At 42.0% G+C, this 18,813-nt stretch overlaps 2 protein-coding genes across 3 annotated transcripts in view; one reads left to right on the forward strand and one right to left on the reverse strand.

The window, feature by feature from the left end:
• The first annotated feature begins 16 nt into the window (after positions 1-16).
• PDZD9 (PDZ domain containing 9) lies at positions 17-16,598 on the forward strand. 2 transcript variants are annotated; one of them, XR_009256664.1, is made up of 6 exons: positions 17-173; positions 2,052-2,231; positions 6,725-6,914; positions 11,714-12,425; positions 14,143-15,007; positions 16,430-16,598. XR_009256664.1 is itself a non-coding variant. In XM_058710899.1 (4 exons), exons 1-4 carry the CDS (start codon positions 143-145, stop codon positions 12,105-12,107), a joined length of 795 nt encoding a protein of 264 aa, XP_058566882.1. In that variant the 5' UTR covers positions 17-142; the 3' UTR covers positions 12,108-12,515. The 2 variants fall into 2 exon arrangements, 1 of the variants encoding a protein (XP_058566882.1); XM_058710899.1 differs by lacking the exons at positions 14,143-15,007; positions 16,430-16,598 and having other exon boundaries at positions 11,714-12,515.
• Positions 13,171-18,813, reverse strand: part of LOC131501155 (cytochrome b-c1 complex subunit 2, mitochondrial) — a 31,624-nt gene continuing 25,981 nt past the window's right edge. The window contains exons 13-14 of the mRNA XM_058710898.1: positions 14,770-14,923; positions 13,171-13,433 (exon numbers count right to left, since the gene is read on the reverse strand). Of these exons, the coding sequence (XP_058566881.1) occupies positions 13,350-13,433; positions 14,770-14,923 (238 nt within the window). The 3' untranslated portion in view covers positions 13,171-13,349. The remainder of the gene's footprint in view (positions 13,434-14,769; positions 14,924-18,813) is intronic.

Genomic DNA, 18,813 nt, shown 5'->3' on the forward strand with positions numbered 1-18,813 from the left:
CCTTGCCGCCCGGGGTCCCCCCGTCGCCAGCGGCCAGCCCGCTGTGCGCCCCCTCCTCGCGGGTTCGAAACAGTTGGGAGTTGGACCCACTCCAGCTTCGGCTCCAGGGGGCCCCTCCTGAGCGGTCTGCCCTCCTGGGGCCATGGAGAAGGCCGCCCATAAAAGCAAAAAAGGTAACTGGGGAGTGGGGAGAGGGAGACGCCCTGGAGACAAAGCCTTCATTACTTTGCCTCCCCTGTAAAATGGGAACGTCACCCTCTTGGTCTGGGAGTTAGCCCCTCGCCATCATTTGTTTACCAAACTATAATTTACATAGAGTAAGAACCTACCCCCCCCCCCCCCCCGCCCATTTTTAGTGTATAGCTCTGAGTTTTGACCAATGAATACTCACATATAACCACCACCACCATCAAGATGTGGAAGTTTCCCTCCCACACACGCTCCCTCCCCCGTCCCCAAATTACTTTGCTCCTCTTTGCCACCATCCTGCACTTCAGTGCCTGACACTCCTGATCTGTTTCTATAGTTTTGCCCTTTCCACGGAGAGTGTCATAAAAGTGGAATCGTGTGGTATGGAGTCTTTTGAGTCTGCCTTCTTTCCCTTAACCCTGCTGTCTTTTGAGACTGGGTCTCCTATAGATTATTTTATCCTAAGCACAATGAAGTAGCAAGCTGAGGTTGGAACTCAGACCTTGCCTGAGATGCCACTTCTCTGTATGCTCAGGAGCTAGAGGCTGAAGGAGGGTCTGACCTGCTCCAAATGGCTCCCAGAATCCTGAAAAATCTCCGAATGTGGTACCTTCTTTATACTGGGTTACTTTACTTTCTATAGAGTCTCTGCGGTTTGGGGGAAGGTGAGGTTGGAGACAGCAAGGACACTTGCTTACAGGGAAGGGTCATGAACCTGGGGGGTGGGGGGACAGGGGGCACCCCTCCCTCAGCAGGCCTCTTGGGCCCCCCCAAAACACCACAGTCACATGGATTTCGCAAAGGCCTGTCACTTGTCCTTCAGGAAGAGCTGCTGAAAACAAATGTCCCCAGAAACTTCCTGTGTACTGAAAATGAGTCTTCTGAGAAGCTTCCTCGTAGGAAAGTAACTTGTTTTAAATCACTCCATAGTCTTTGAAACTTTTCTTGTGAGAATCAGTTCTGGAGAAAACATACTTCGGCACCCTTCCACCACCACCCATTTTCCCGGATTTTCCTCCCAAACGATCTTTCGCTACCATTTCCACTGACATCGCCATGGCATGCTTGGGTGACTCCAGTAACATTTCGATTTCCCACATCCACTCTGGATCCCACAGTCTGTGCCCCGCACAGCAGCCAGCCGGGTTCATTTGTTTGTTTTGTTTAAGAAAATACAAATGTTACAGGGTCCCACTTAAACTGCTCCTAAGCTTTTCCAGTGAGGTAAGCCTGTGAGGCCACGCCAGTCGGCTGTGACTTTGCTCCTCACGAGTGCTCCAGTGCATCTCTGTTCTTTCCTTACAGCCTCAGTCCAGTTTGCTCCCTCCCACCCTCCTTTGTCTCAAGATTTCCTGTTGGTCTTTTTGACCTCGATTCAAATTTTGCCTCCTGTATGAAGCCTGAACTGCCTTCCCCGCAGGATACCTTGGCCTCCTGGCAGTCCTCCTCAGAGCTCTCTGTATTTTTCCTTCATAGCATGTGTTACAGTTTGATATTCAACATCTATTTATGTGACTGATTAGTATCTGTCTCTTCCACTAAGCTGGAGGATCCATAAGGGCAAGAAACTGCTATTTCTTAGCACACTGCCTGCATCAAGAAACATTTGTCAAGTGAATACATAATAACTGACATTAATTAAGCACTCAGCAGGTGCCAGGCACTGTGCAAAGCCCTCTGTCTCATTTATTCTCATAACAAGTCTCCAAGCTAGACACGTACTGTCCTCACTTTACTGATGAGGAAACTGAGAAATAAATAGGTTGAGGAACTGCCCCAGGGATCTGGCTTTAGAACCCCAGTGATACTGTCATGCTGCTGTCCAGGCGAAAGACTAAAAAATGTCCCCCTCTTTATATTAGGCAAAAACGTTGGCTTCAATGTCAAGTCATCCATACACAACTTGAGCAAAACTCAGCAGACCAAACTCACTGTGGGCAACCTGGGCTTAGGCCTGATCATCATCCAGAATGGGCCCTACCTCCAGATCACCCACCTCATCAGGACGGGGGCTGCAGCCACGGATGGAAAACTCCAGCCAGGTGACTGTGGTTCCCCCCTGCCCCCATCTGCCCTCGGGGAGACCCCGGTTAATAGGTTTTAGTGTAACCATAATAATGATGATGACATTGTTTGAGAGCTTTCTGTGGGCCAGCAGGTTGCTAGCACTTTAATAACCTTTGCTGTTTTATTTTTTCACTGAATTCTTACAGTAAGTCTCTAGGTAGGAACTATTGTCATCCCCCTTTCACAGGGGAGGAAACTGAGGCACAGAGATTGAGTTCCTTGTCTAGGTTCACCCCGCTCTGGCAAGTGGGATGGTGTCATTCTAGAGTTTATGCCTCTCTGTGGACAAACTTTTCTTCTTCTAGGTAGGCAGTATTAATCATCGTTAATGTTTAGAAGCATGATCTCATTTCATCCTCCTGACAATCCTGAGGTGGATTCTGCATTAAACCACCTTATAGATAAGGAGTCAGATATTTAGTAAATTGCCCATTGTCACACCAGGGATCAGGGATTTGAACCCTCTCTGTTAGACTTCAGAGCCCAAGGCCTTTGATCAACACTGCCCTGCTTCTCTTGTCTTTGGGAGAATGAATTTTCTATCCAGTTCAAGATGTGTTTTCCAGTGTCTGCTCCAGTTCTAGGGCTGTGCTCAGGAGTCAGGGAGGCACAATGGGATGGTAAGGTGTGAGAAACAAGAATCATCTGGTTTTAGCTGGGCCTGAATTCAGTCAGGCCCAGGCTCTGTCACTTTCTAGTTCTGTGACCTTGGGCAGTCATTTAACCTTCTAGGCCTCAGTCACCTCATCTCTAAATTGGGATAACAGCTACCTTCCTCAGAGGTTGCTAGGATTTGGAGAGATAAATTTTATGAAAGTGCTTTGAAAACGACAGTTCTATGGAAATACTGGCAATCATTTCTCTTAGGCTGTTCTTAGAGAGTTTCCTGACTTGTGGCTTTTCTTTCTTTTTTTCTTTAAATAAAAAATGATTGTGGTACAGGAGCCCCAGTGGATTAAATTACTGATTTATAATGCTACTTCCTAGAATCCCCTTGGGAGCTTTTAAAACTGAGATGCCTAGGCCCCATCTTCCCAGAGGTTCTGATTCAATTGATAGGGGGCTGGGGACAGGGCAGTTCATGATTTAAAAGCTCCTCAGGTGATTCTAACCACAGCTTGTGTTAGAAGCAGGGGATTAAAGAAGAAAATAGATAAATGATGCCATTATGAAAGTTTGCCCCCAGTTTATAATCCAAAACATTCTCTCCAAATGTCAGTGCTTGGTGCTGGGGAACAAAGCGCCAGGGAGACAGTTCCAGACCAAAAGAAGTCCAGCACAGTTTCCCATGAGCTTTTCCTCAGTTTCTCTGGGGTCACGTAACAGAAGCTGATTCATAACCAGAGCACACACTCGCTGGAGTGGGACAGGAGTGTGCTTTTATGCACAGGAAACAGAACCTCATGGTGTGGCCACGGTTAGTGGGCTCCTGGAGGTCAGAGGCAGTCTTGAATTCATCTTTTAAATCCAGGATTTACCTTTAATGCTGGCACATATTATGTCTGTGCATTAGTAAATGAATAATAAATGTTTGTCACTGGCATTGTGCAAGGTGTTTCCACATCTATTATCTAATTTAGTCTTTACAAACTCCTGGAAGGTCGATAACACAATGTAGAGGGTTGGAGATGTAGTAACTTGGTCAATACACAGAGCTAAGTGGGTGGGCAGAGATGGGACTTGAACCCATGTCTAGAGAGCCCACACTTTTGACTGGAAGTGGGATTTCAGTACCGGAGAGAGTCCAGAGTCCCAAATCTCTTCATGATGGGTCAGTCAGTTCTCCTCAGGTTCTTGGTTTCAAAGACCAGAATTCAGTCCTTTTAACAATGAATGAGATCTTCAGAGGTGATAGTCCCACAGACCTGCTATTTCTTCGACCCTGTTACCTCCCAGCCCCATTATTTCTCATCCACGTGTTTTACATTTTTCTCTTCTGGTGTTTCAAATTGGGTTTCATTTCCCATTGAATTTGCTAGTTTAGTTTAGTGTTGTTTATTCTGGCTGAATTTAAATTCCTTTTGGCCAATATGGCTTTAAATAGACTGATATCTAGAGTCTTAAGAAATAGTATAGCTTTGAAGGTAAATACAAGTCATATATTGGTCACATTCATTCAATAAGCATTTCCTGAATGCCTACTGTGTGCAGGTGTCCTGCTAGGCAGGAGGGCATAATGGTAAGCCAAACAGATGTGGTCTCTAGCCACCTGGAGCTTGTGGAACTCAGAGCCTTGTCGGGAGAGATGGAGAAAAATAAATAAAAATCTATTTTTCAGTAGTGGCTTGGCTGCTGCAAAGTTGATTTAATGTAGGTAATCGAGACAAGGTTTATAATAATGTGGTTCCTACAGCCCATTAAAACAGAAAAAAAAAAGTGTAATGGGGTTGGTATTCATAAATACCAGATTGATGTTTCTTTATGAAGGGCAATGTTAATATCTATTGTCAGAGTAATCACATTCATACAATGACACCTTTGGTTTACAGTCAGGATGGTCAGGGAATTAAGCTGTTTATTTTCTGCCCTCTTGATAAAAAACATCCTTCAACAACGTAATTAAGCAGAATGCCAAGCCATAGCTTTCAGCTATAAACGTTCCTTTTAACATCAGGCATGTAAACTCATCCAGTGAGGTGTTTGGTTTTGTTTTGCCATTGTAATTAACCTCTGGAGGATGAACAGCTGTTTCAGATGGCACACTCTGCAGGTGGCTGGGAGAAGCTTGTTTCATTCTGAAGTTAGCTGCAGATCCTAGGCTGGTTTTATCATCAGCTACTTTGTAAGACCAAAGCAGGTTTTTCTTCACCCTTCCAAGTATTCATTTTCTTCACCCTTCCAAGTATTCATTTTCTTCAGTACTTTTAAACTTAAGTTCTTTTTAAACTGAAGTTTCTGATAGGATCTAGCACCATGAAAGTTTGTCCTTGGAGCCTCCCTTTGAGATCAGCATTAATTCCCAACTACAGCACAGTGGGGTGTAGTATCACAGAAGGTACTGCATCCTCTCTCCTCCTTGGAGGTTAGGCTTCTGCTGTCTGGGAATGAAGGTAACTGAGAGGTCCCTAGCTTCTCACGCACAGAGAAATGAACACATCCTTTGGGACTTGATTGGAGTCCCTTTACCCAGTGTTAGTGATAAAGTCTCCATTACCATTTGGCAGGCTGTTAGTTCTAGTAAGATCTGAAGACTAAGAGTTTACCTAATGTGAGCCCTTAAGAAGTAATTTCTTTGTATTCCTTCCTCTCTTGCTGAATATCCTTGCAGTAGTCAGGATTCTTCACTGCAAGCAATCGAAAACAGTGCCTGTGAAGGCACTGAACTTAGAACATTGAGTCTAACAGAACTGCCAGAAAGGCTGGAGAACCAGGCTTGGAAAATGATGACAGAACGCGGGGCCATATATAACTACCCCTAGAAACCGGGTGTTTCCATCACCCAGCTGCACCTCCTGCCCAGGTTCAGTGACCCAGGTGGGAGTGCCCAGTGGCTGGATCTAGTTTACATGTCCATGCCCTAGGTGCTCGCGGCAGGGAGGTGGGCAAAGATATGCACTTAGGGGGTCCAGGGACTTGCTGTCAAGATGTGGTTTTCTTCCCACTTGCCAGGAGATCAGAAGCTCTATGGTTGATCATCACACTTCCCTTCCTGTCCAGCAATGCCCTAAAGTAGGCAGTCTAGCTTTCAAATCCCTTTATCCAACATACTCTCTATATACACATCTTAAGCTTAATTAAAGCATGCTAAATGTCCATTGTTTCATGCAGAATTACTTGCTCAACTAATACCGCACAAGGCAGAAAATTAAAATGAAGGGCTTTATGTTAAAATTTTTTTAAATGTTTATTTATTTTTGAGACAGAGAGAGACAGAGCATGAATGGGGGAGGGTCAGAGAGAGAGAGGGAGACACAGAATCTGAAACAGGCTCCAGGCTCTGAGCCATCAGCACAGAGCCTGACGCGGGGCTTGAACTCACAAACTGCAAGATCATGACCTGAGCCGAAGTTGGACACTTAACCGACTGAGCCACCTAGGTGCCCCAGAAGGGCTTTATGTTAATAGAGTGGAGGGCACTGGAAATTGCCAGGCAGGTACAATAGCAAGTAGGTCATTTACTCAGTGTGTTTTTTTTTTTAATAATAATGATTATTCATTTTACTCGAAACAAACATTTTTAGAATCCTAAAGGATGGTTCAGATTATAAACGATTTTTAGCCTCTTTCACACCAAGGACTAAAGAAATACCATAAAAGCATGATATAATATCTTCTGCACCGCTATTAAGAAACATCTTGCATGCATTATGCGAAGGACACTCATGTCACCTAGTTGGTCACTTTTATTAAATAAAGGCTGGAGTCTGGTTGAACTCGTAAAATGGAATACCTCACAGTGCAGCCAGAAGTGGTATGAGTCCAATGACCCATTATCTTAATTTTACTGATAATTTCTTTCCTTCTTCAGGTGATGTTCTGATTAGTGTTGGCCATGCCAATGTGTTAGGATATACTCTTCGAGAATTTTTAAAACTTTTGCAACACATCACCATAGGAACAGTGCTACAAATCAAGATTTACCGAGATTTTATTGACATACCCCAAGAATGGCAAGAAATATATGATTTAATCCCTGAGACCAAATTCCCGATAACACGGTAAGTCGTTCGTTTTAGGAAAACTTTGTTGTGCTACTGTTCCCCAGAGCCTGTGAAGCACATGGTCTTGGTGAAACCACTGCAGTAATTTAGTGGGTTTTTAAATCCTTCTGGAGAAGTACAATCTGCAGGACCTAATGTGAGGCAGATTGGTAGAGGCAAGAGCCTTGAATCTGGAACTAAAAAAAAAAAAAAAAAAAAAAAAGAGAGAGAGAGAGAGAGAGAGAACCATCTAATGGGAGCTCGGCCTCCAAATCTACCTGCAATGTGTCCCTTTGTCCAGAGTCAGCCTCAAACGTGCTGTGGATCCCACGCCCTCATTTGTCTCCTGCACATTCAGCTTTTCTGTGGATCCTTCTCAATAACATGTAAGGCTTTTGGGGCCTCTGCCTCTTTACAAACCCCACCTTGACTCTGCTGCCCTCTCCCTGCCGCCGGCCACAGTCCTATTCCTTTGGCTCCAAACGTGCGTGAAGAGCTGTATCAGATGTGGCCATTTCCCCAGGAGATGATTTCCCAGGCGCTCTCCCCCAATCTCAGTCCAGGCTTTGCTGTCTTCACTTGTCCAAGAGGCCTCTTTGCAGGGCCACTCACAGCCCTCAGGTTGATTCCAGTAGACTCTTCTCAAGTCGTCACTGTGTTTGGCTCCTGAGCAACATTCGACACTGTACAACTCCCACCCCCTCTTCTGTTGAAACGTCTTCCCCAGGCTTCAGCCTTGGAGTTCCCCAGCGTTCAATCTTTGGCTTTCTTCTCTCAATTTCCTGGGCACCCTCACTGATGCCTGTGGTTTCCGTCCCTCTCCCTACAGGACTGATTTTCAAATTGTACCATCTTCAAACTTGTATATTTAAACCCTTTCTCTCTCCCACTTGGTGGCTTCATTTGGATGTATCACAAACCCCTCACACTCGTTATGCCTAAAGATCAAGAGCCAGCTAACTGCTTATCTCCTTGGGGTGGTCCTATCTTACTGGGGGAGCATTTGCCTAGTTGAATAAGTCAGAAATTTAGAGGCTATGCTAGATTTCTCCATCTCCCTTGTTTCCACTCCATATAATCACAAAACTTGTCATTTTATCTTCTGACTCTCTCACATTTGTCCATCTCTCTCTCTGGCCACTATCATCACCCCAGTCAGAGCCACCGTCTACTCTCTTCCCCTATTCATTTGCTACACAGAACAATCCTTTTACAGTGCAAATCTGAATGTGACGTGTTCCCTGCTGAAAATCTTTTTAGACCTCCTGTTCTCAGGATAAATGCCCAAACCCTTACACTGGTCTATGCTACTGCATGTGGCTGGGGTCTGTATCCCACAGCCTCACCACATACTGCTGTCCTCTTCCCTCTCTAGTCCACTTTGCCTCTCAGCTTCTTTGTCTTATGTTTCTTTGCCTCGGACTTTACACTTGCCCTTCTCTGTGTACAACATGCCTAGGACTCTGTCATTACTCACTGTTGAAGGCTCATGGTGCAAAATTTTTCCAAGGGGCCTTCAAGTTAGGAAGTGTTAAAACACTGTCTGGTCCATCTGTCATATGCTTTCAGAGAAACCTGTGTATCTCCTTCACAGCATTTATCCTCATTTCAATGAAGTAATCTGTACAATCTATTGTTTACTATGTTGCCCTGGGAGAACGTAAACTGAAGGCAAGGACTAAGTCTGCATTGTTAGGCTAAATCTACCACAGGACTTTCACATGGCTGAGGGCTCATTTATTCAGAGTGAATGAAAATTAAAATCCAGCTTTGAAGCTCAGGCAAATCGCTTAATCTCTGAGAGCTTGTTTATCTGTAACACAGGAGTACCAGAGACTCCTCTGAGGATCAGATATGTGAGGAAGTTCTGTAGAACATGAAGACATGTAGAACATGAGATCCTTCTCCTTCAGTGACAAGTTCAGTGCTCTGATGCAAGAGTGGTCCTTATTAATTTGACAGATTTCTGAGCACTAGTTGTTACAGCTGTGTATCTTTGGTTATTGGGATGGGCTCAGGGAAAGCTGGCTAGGAACTTTACTAAGGACTAAAAAATGGTCCACACTGGATAGACATTACTTCAGATATTCCAACTTTTGGTCCAAGGGACTGATATGGTCAACAGATGTGCTTTGCTAGTCTCCCACAGCATTTTAAAAAGCTGGAAGAGCAGTGACTGTAGAGAGAAGGAAGGATACGGAGGGGCTTTTCCAAGGGCTAGCAAAGTGTTTGTAAGTTTTTTCATTTAACTAGGTTTCTTTTTTTCATTTTTCTGTATATTTCAAAATTTTTAAATAAAAAATATTTGCATTAGTTGCCAAATTTACATATCTAAGATTCCATGGAAATTATCTGTATCTCTGGTTTCTCCTAAAAAATTAGAAGATGGGCTTGTGTCCTCACATGGTGACAGTGGACCAGAGCTGGGTACCAGCTGTCCCCTTAGATCAGACACAAATTAGGGACAAGTTTTTCCCCCAATAACCAAACCAATCATGACAGTTAAAAATCATTAATGATAACAGTGAACACTTATTCATTGCTTACTATGTGGTGGACACTGCTTTACAAGTATTATGCCATTTAATCCTCAGGTTAATTCTTTTTATTATCATGGTTACATAAGAAAACTGAGGCCAAGAGAGGTGTGTGTAAACTTGCCAGTGGTCACAGGACTAAGAGTGACCAGATCTGTCTCTAGAGCAACAATATCCAAGAACTTACTGCAATGGTGTAAATGTTCTTGATCTGTTCTGATGTGGTAGCCACGGGCTACATGTGGCTATTAAGAGCCTCAAATGTGAGGATTTGCAACTGAAGAATTTTAAGTTTTATTCAAGTTTAATCAATTCAAATTTAGCTGCCATACCTAGCTGGTGGGCCCTGTACTGGGGAGTGCAGCTCTCAAGGCTGAGTTCTTAATTACTTATTTATAGAACGACTATGTTGTTCACATTTTAATTGTTCAGAGTTTGAGATACAGAATTTTAAAATCTAAGAACGACAGACCGACCATTCAAAAATAAGGAGGAAACACAGAAATAGTACAACTCAAGTATGAGACTAAAGCCCACAGGACTTAAGAACAATACCAACCACTTTCTAAATCCCTTTCTTAATTTGAAACAAAGTGCTTATATCTAAGGCACTTTAGTAATGTATGTGGAAAGGACAGAGAAGGAGCACAAAGGGAAAGAAAAGGCATCTTACACAAAGCTGGTATGATCTTTTTCATGAGTAAATGGTACCGTGTGCCCATTGGAAAATATTCCACATAATGCTCTGGGCAGGTCCAGTGATAGAAAACTGTTTGTAATTAACTCTGACTTCTGCTCGTTTGTGGCTTTATAATCTTACTTCAGTTTAATAAGAATCTGACCCTACTACCTGTCCTTTATAGTTACCTAATACAGAGTTACAAAAGATATTCTTTGCAGTCTGAAAAAAAAAAAAAAAAAAGTAACCTGGATTTTGTTTTCATTCACGTGCTGTTCAGGAAGTCCTAGGCATGTCTGAAGGCAACCTGTTCTAGTCCTGAGGTCTTCTGAACCTCCTTGCACAGCACTAAATCAAGGATGAAGGAAAATCACACAATAAGACTAGTGGCTCAGTTACTAACTGTTTATTATAAGAGAGAAACTTTCGGAAAAGCTGTTCGAAGTTTTGGGAGCAAGTACAACGGTCACACCTGCAAGAATATTAGTGATCATGCAAGCCAAGTCTAAAAGATTGGGGGCTGGCGAAGAAAACAACTTCATATTTCCTTTTAGCAGGACAGATGTACCAAAGGTCTATAATCACAAAGATCTTTGTTAAATGAATGTTAAAATCTAAGAACGGATTTGCTGGGCAACAGCACCAGGATGAGGGGGAGGAGGTAACAGCATTTGTTCAGGAAAGTAATGGCAGGCTCAAGTATGTAGATGTTAGAAAAGTTCAAGAGAACTGTAGATGATAGCAGGCAAGCATTGGCCAAGTTTCAACAACCAAGAAAGCTAATAGTCAGGGATGTGAGGGTGATCTGGCTGCAACATCTGTCACTCCATTGATCACCAGGTGCCCCCTTCCTCCCTCACCCCTCCACATGCATCCCTTCTGAAGCTGCATGCTCAGTTGAAGACGACCAGTTCTTCAGTCAAGGGTATATGAGTAGCTGCTTTCCTCTGCTAAAAACCTCCATACAATCTCTCAAGAAAGCCAATAGTTGGGGCAGGTAACAAAAAAAATCTTTAAAAGCTTTTGGACAGCAACAGAGAAGTGGAATAGTGAATGAGACACATCTGGATGTAGAGGGTGTTGTATAAATACACATTTGTAAACCCAAAAGAGAGGCAAATGATGGTTCTCAGGAGAAAAAAAAGAAGGCTCAAAAATTTCCTGATGACTAGTGTACTTAGAGGTCCACTAGTTCCCGAATACCTTGGAAATCAGTAAGACACTGTTATTACTGACCCCATGTGACCCATGAGAAGAGTTCTGTGGAGGAGATGGCCAGGTTGACCTGTCATTCTGGAATGAAATTAACCCACACCTTAAAACCTGCTAATATTCTGGTCAGTAGTCTGACTCAAGTTATTTTCAAACTTTTGAAAGTGATGTGAAAAAACTTAAGGCAGAATCTGATTTACATTTAGGAGTGGAAACAAATTTAAAGACAGTTTTGGAGAGAAAAACTTCAATAACACAAAGTGCTAAAGCTAAATTATATCCTTTCTTTGATGAACCAAAGCAGGTTACAAGATATCTTGTTAGGGGACAATGAATATGCAGACATGAAGAATACATGTCTTTCACTATTTTTTTTTTTTTCATTTCAGCACAACAAAGAAAACTGAGCAGGCAAAAGACCCTTTGGCAAGCAGTGATGACGGTGAAGATGTAGTTTCAGATAAAAAACTTAAGTATTATAAATATTCAAGGTCCAGTGGGCATCACTCTGCAAGGAGACCAATGTCTATCTCCAGAGAATGGCATGGCTACAAAAAGAAGAACCGTACTATTAGTGTAGGAAAAGGCATTAATGCTGATGTGGTGATTCACAGAGATCCCAAGAGAGAAGTGAGGCCCCCTTCTCCATACTGGACAATGGTGAAGCGAGACAACCAAAGCTCTTCCTCATCCACAGCCTCCTCTACCTCAGATGCATTTTGGCTAGAAGACTTTGCCCAAGTTGAAAAGGGCAGGGGTCAACCTGTATCAAAAGTTGCTTAGGCAGCAGTCTGCAAACTGGTGATCACATGAGCATCTAATTTTTGTGCATTGCTATGCACAGGTTTGCTATACTTACAGGAGGAATATGTGCAGACTTACCCATTCTTTCACAAGTGCATTCTGATGCCGTCAGAGACATTCTTCAATGTGATAATCCAAAGACTTCCCTGGGGTCAGACAGGCCTCACCACCTTATTCCCAAAATAGCAACATCATTAACACACTCCCTTCTGAGAAGAACATCTCATCTTTTACAAAATGCGGCAGAGGAACCCAGGACCAGAATGTATGAACATAGAGAGAATTTCAATTTTTAAGGTAAGTGCCACATTTTTACTTAGACAGTTAGCTTCTCTTGTTTTGCAAACTTCAAATGCCCTACTTAAAATAAGTAAGAGATATATTTTCTGGCTAGTTGTGCACATAAAGTTCCACCCCCCTCCCCACCTTCAGCCCTAAGAAACAGAATGGGAACAGATGAGGAAGAGGGAAAAGATGAGAAACAAAACTCTGTCACACAGTGAAGATAAATCAGACATAAAATGATGCAGTGGGAATATAAGATATGACTAACAGGGAATTTAGATTTTTCAGAAATAACTATACTGCAAGAAAGGCAGTAAAGAAAGGGGGTAAACCTCAGACCATTTAATTGTTTTGACCCAAAAGGACAGATGTTTAAACTGGCTTTATCTTTAAAAGCCATCGATGAAAGGAGTGCCTGAGTGGCTCAGCCGGTTAGGCGTCCGACTTCAGCTCAGGTCATGATCTCATGGTTCGTGAGTTCAAGCCCCGCATCGGGCTCTGGGCTGACAGCTCAGAGCCTGCAGCCCGCTTCAGATTCTGTGTCTCCCTCTGTCTGCCCCTCCGCTGCTTGCACTCGGTCTCTTGCATTGTCTCAAAAATAAACACTAAAAAAAAAAATTTTTAAAGTCATCGATAATAATCTTATTAGTTTCTGAGCTTCTATACTTTTAGATTCCTGTTCTCCTTTGCAGCATCTAAAACAAAGACCTCAGCATATAATAAGTACTTGATTAACTGATAGCCAGGACATGAGAAAAACATTTCAACAGAATGTTTCATTGACTTTAAGTCAGCTGGGAACAATTTATTTATGCTTTAAGACATTTCACCTTATTGGGGGAAAAAAAAAGATATATGTTTTATTAGAGATTTTTGACTTTCACGTGTTTGCTGCTCTGGGCTGAGAAAATGTTCAGCTCTTTCCTGTTGCAGAATTTACAACTCATCAACGAAAGGTGTGTGCCCCAGATTTCCACTTGCTGCCATTGACTTCCGGCCAGAAACAAACTTCTTTGCAGCCTTGAAGTAAACAAACAAACAAATGACAGAAAAAATTAACAGAAATAAGAAAGTGTATTATGCAGTAGATAAACTTATCTATTTTGTTATTTCAAGAGTTTATGGACAGGGCATCCTGAGCCAGCAATTCTGTACTAGCCTCTTGTGAGATTAACTACAGGAGAGGGCTGGTACGTTATTTTAATTTGTGACAATGTAGGAAGCAAAGCTCCGCTGTCCCTTTGAATGTTCCCTCATTACATGTGACTGAGCAAGTGTGGTGCTCCAGACATGAGGGTAGCTGGTAAAAAGGGGGATAGGGAAAACCTCACTGACATTGCAAAATAGGGCAGAGTCAGCCTCAGGCAGGGCAGTACTTTACTGTTTCTGTATTGCGATGGCAAATAGTCTGAGTCGATAAAAATACACCAACTGTCAACATAAAAGTCAAACTTTTATCTGTTTCCTTTATGCCACTATTTGAAGCAAAAAGGCTGGCCGATGAGGTCAGATGTACTACCGTGAGTAGCAGTCCCCCATGCTGTCTCAGGCACAGGGAGATCATGAAGAGGCAGCTGGGCTGGGACTCCCACAACAACAGTATAGTAAAGGAGAGCCATTTGGAAGGGTATGGAATGATAAACTTCGGGGCGAAGTGAAATCAAGTCAAAGTTACGACCTTAAAATACCCTGTTTCTTTTTTTTCTATGCTCATTGTCCCTACATTAAGATGGAGCTGTTGGGGAGAAGATGGTGGAGACCTCTACAATGCAAGAGGAGTCAACATTTTTCATGTGGAAAAAACTGGGAAAACCCACTGATTGTGGATTTGTTCTGTAGTTCATATATTTGTTAGGCATAGTAGAGAGTACAAAAAGGTATAAGATACGGTCCTGGCCCTTAAAACAATTCAGTCTCACAATAATATATGTGGAAAAAAAAAAAAAAAAGCAATAGCAGAATGTCTCCTGCTGAGAAGATGAACAAAAATCTTGAGATCCTGGATCGTGCGGGATTGGCACAACAGTTTATTTCTTGAGAGGAGAACAAACACCGAACTCAACTATTAGGTTGAATCACATGAAATTACCAATAATTCAACTCTTCTTGACCTCTAAGAATTTAAAATGGTTTAACCTATTGGTAATTTAGTTGAATGAGGAAGATACATACACCCCAAGTTGATGAGCCATTTACAGACGTGATGGTAATGAGCCCTCCTACCTCCACACCAGGTGGACAGGCACCAAACAGCAGGACAGTGACATATATAGCCCAAGGGAATTTATGCATTCCTTCTGAAATTGGGTCGAGGTCAAATTGTTTGATGTTAAATCATAAGTTTTCATTTGCTTACATTTACAACATCTGTGTCTGCTATGGAGTCAATCTGCTGAAGGACTGTGGCTGGTGGTGTGTATGAACCAGCAACCAGAGCCTGGGACCCGACTTCATCCAGGAACTCCTCAGAAGACTCCACTGACATTAGGTAGCCAGCTTTCAGCTTGTTCCTGTCCAGTAAAAAATATGTAACTAAGCAGAAGCCAGTCTTATAAGAGCGAGACAATTTTAAACTCAAACTCAAACATGTTTTGGTAAGTACACAAATTAACAGCTTTGAAATCTTACAGTGCTAAACAGCTGCATTCCATTTCTTTAGTTCATCAATTATGTTTTTATTTACATTACTATTTAGAAAGCTGTCAATATAAGATTATACTGAAAACCCAACGAGTGCCTTTTGATTTGAGACTAGAGCTTGTATCTCATTAAGACTATTTTATTTCTTAAAGTAGACTCCATGCCCAATGTAGGGCTGAAACTCATGACCCTGAGATCTGGAGTCGCAGGCTCCACCGAGTGAGCCAGCCAGGCACCCCCCATTAAGACTATTAAGACTACTTTATTTATTTTTTAAAAGTTTATTTTGAGAGAGAAAGGAGTGCAAGTGGGGGAGGAGCAGAGAGAGAGGGAGACAGAATCCCAAGCAGACTCCGCATGGTCAGTGCAGAGCTCAATGCAGGGTTCAAACTCACCAACCATGAGATCATGACTTGCTGAAGTCAGACACTTAACTGACTGAGCCACCCGGGTGCCCCAACACTAATTTTAATGTGAAGTTTTGATTAGTGAAGTAACTCTTGCCTCCTAATACTTTTCTGGTGATGATTGTAGGCACTTCTATTAAGGGAGAATATCTATGTGGGGTCTTGAGACGCTGTTCACTTAGCAGAATACTGTGTGCTGATTCTCTATCTTCCCCCCGCCCCCCAGGACCATTTCTACACTGAGATTTGTCTCAGTGAGGGTAGGGCATAATTGAGAAGGCAGGTGGGAAAGGTCATTATAGGTCCTACAGTCCTTGCAGCTTAAATATGGGCACAAAGTGTCAATACAAAATAAAACAAAATCCAATTCATAATTCTCTCAAAGAAACTGGTGTTCACTTAAGACACTTAATTTAACTCTCAAACTATCCTCCTTTGACACTCTGTACACGACTACCATTTAAACATAATTACAATTTAATGCAGCAGTTTTACCACAATGTCAGCTTAATTAAAGATTTTAACGGGTGCCTGGATGGCTCAGTTGGTTAAGTAAGTGTCGAACATTCAGCTCAGGTCATGATCTCACGGTTCATGGGTTCGAGCTCCATGTCGGGCTCTGTGCTGACAGCTCAGAGCCTGGAGCCTGCTTCAGAGTCTGTGTCTCCCTCTCTCTCTCCCCCACTCACACTGTGTCTCTCAAAAATAAACATTAAAAAAAATAAAAATAAATTAACAAACTGATGGTTACTGAAGGGGAAGTGGGCAGGGGGATGGGTGAAACAGTTGATGGGGATTAAGGAGGGCACCTGTTGAATCACTAAATTATACTCCCGAAACTAACATTATACTGCATGTTAACTGGAGTTTAAATAAAAACTTAAAAAAAAAATTAGCTACAATAAACTTTACCAAGAGATTATCAGTTTGTCCCTTCAGCAATGCCTTACTTTCTCTCTTTCACTACAGAAAGACTAAGAGCCTTACAAGAAAAATATCAACTCTATCAAAATGGCAGAACACAAAACACATTGACATTAAAAACTGAAATTCCATTTTCTACATGTTGCTGTACCTTATAAAAACTGTGGGGCACTTAAGGAAATACATTTTCTGAAATAAATTAGATTTGAAGTCAGTTTTTCTTCAGTAAATCCAGTGTTTCAGTTTATTCTCATCGTGTTTTGTTTCTAGTACAATCATGTAGAATTGCATCCTATCAATCAATCCCTGGTTCCATGTTTGTAACATTTAATAAACTGTACTTATTCAAGAGATGCAACTTTTTAGTGTTCTCAGTGTAACAGAAATACTACTACTAATGGGAACAGAAATGACCGAGAAGTTGTTCCCTCCTGGGTTGTAATTTGCCCTGTCATACTTCCTTGGTGGGTCATATTAAATGACCACGAAGACAGTTTGAGTTTTACGAGTCCCATTTTGAACTGTCCTAAATGGGTGGAATCAAATAAATGTTTTAAACTGCTGTATGAAAACACAAGCTGATTTGTTCGAGACTCTCCCTGAAGATATTGAGGGGTGTTGCTGGCACTTTCAATGGGAATTTAAAAATCACCAAATAGGGGACAGGTATTTCCATCTTTTAATCAGATCCTCCTTTATCCGTGGGGCATTACTTTCCAAGACCCCCAATGGATGCCTAAAACCACAGTACCAAACCCTACACATCCTATGCTTTTCCTATACTTACACAAGTATATTTTTTATTTTTTTAGAAGGTGTTTTTTTAAAGTTTGTTTATTTTGAGAGAGTGAGAGTAGAGGAGGGGCAGAGAGAGAAGACAATCCCAAGTAGTCTCTGTGCTATTAGTGTGGAGCCTGATGTGAGGCTCGAACTCATGAACTGTGAGATCATGACCTGAGCCAAAACCAAGAGTCATACACTTAACCAAATGAGCCACTCAGGTGCCCCTTAATTTATAAATCAGGCACACTGAGGGATTAACAGTAACTACTAATAAAAGAGAACAATTATAACAATATGCTATAATAAAAGTTATGTGAATATGGTCTGTCCCTCTCATTTAAAAATATTTTATTGTCCTGTACTCTCCTTTCTTCTTGTGATGATGTGAGATGACAAAATGCCTGTGTGATGGGATGAAGTGAGGTGAGTGCCGTAGGTGTTGTGACATAATGTTCAACTACTTGTGATTTTCTGACAATAAGTCAGGAGGGGGATTATCTGGTTCTAGATTGTGGCTGACTGCAGGTAACTGGAAAGCTAAACCACGGATAAGGGGGCACTATTGTATTTTCTGGTCTATCAAATCAGTAAAGAGGTAAAAAAAAAAAAAATTGCTAATGGTTATGGTAGAATAGGCACTCTCATATACTGATAGTGTGATTATAAAGGGGTATGACCTCTTTACATTGTGACTTTGAAATATACAAATAAATATACTTAAACACACATGTACTTTAACACAGACTTCGGTTATAGTATTTTTAGCTCTCGACCCAGTTGGGAATCCATACCAAGAAAGTAATATGAAATAAAAATGTTTCAAACCCAAAGATATCTTTTATAGTTTATAATTTCCAACTGTAGGAAATGTCCAACAAGTATATTTTGATGCCCCAGTTAATACTGTTTGTAACACTTTTTTTTTTAAATTTTTTTTTAAGGTTTTATTTATTTTTGAGACAGAGAGAGACAGAGCATGAACGGGGGAGGGGCAGAGAGAGAGGGAGACACAGAATCGGAAGCAGGCTCCAGGCTCTGAGCCATCAGCCCAGAGCCCGACGCGGGGCTCGAACTCACGGACCGCGAGATCGTGACCTGAGCTGAAGTCGGACGCTTAACCGACTGAGCCACCCAGGCGCCCCTAACACATTTTTAGTAATCTGAATGGAAACATTATAATGTTAAGAAAAGGAGGGGGGGGGCCTGGGTGGCTCAGTGGGTTAAGCGTCCGACTTCGGCTCAGTCGATCTCGCAGTTTGTGAGCTAGAGCCCTGCGTCGGGCTCTGTGCTGACAGCTCAGAGCCTGAAGCCTGCTTCGGATTCTGTGTCTCCTCCTCTCTCTGCCTCTGCCATGCTCATGCTCTGTCTCTCTGTCTCTCAATAATAAATAAACATTAAAAAAAATTTAAAAAAAAAAGGAGGAATCACTGGTAAAGAATGAGAGATTGTTTTCAATGTTTTTGTTTCTTATTTTAAAATTTCTACAATAAACATGCTATTATATAAGTATATATATAATAATAAGAATTATGTTTAAAAATGTATAAAAATGGGCAAGAAAATAAGCAAAACGTTAATAATTACATCTTTGGGTGGTAGATGTGGGTTGTTTCCCTTTCCTTTTAAATTTTTTTTTTTTTCAACGT

This window comes from Neofelis nebulosa, chromosome 18 (assembly GCF_028018385.1).
Source record: "Neofelis nebulosa isolate mNeoNeb1 chromosome 18, mNeoNeb1.pri, whole genome shotgun sequence".
NCBI lineage: Eukaryota > Metazoa > Chordata > Mammalia > Carnivora > Felidae > Neofelis > Neofelis nebulosa.

Coding starts and splice junctions, on each gene's coding strand:
- PDZD9 (XM_058710899.1), top strand. CDS start 143: ATGGAGAAGGCCGCCCATAAAAGCAAAAAAG. Junction 174..2,051: donor CGCCCATAAAAGCAAAAAAG/GTAACTGGGGAG, acceptor TCTTTATATTAG/GCAAAAACGTTGGCTTCAAT. Junction 6,915..11,713: donor ACCAAATTCCCGATAACACG/GTAAGTCGTTCG, acceptor TTTTCATTTCAG/CACAACAAAGAAAACTGAGC.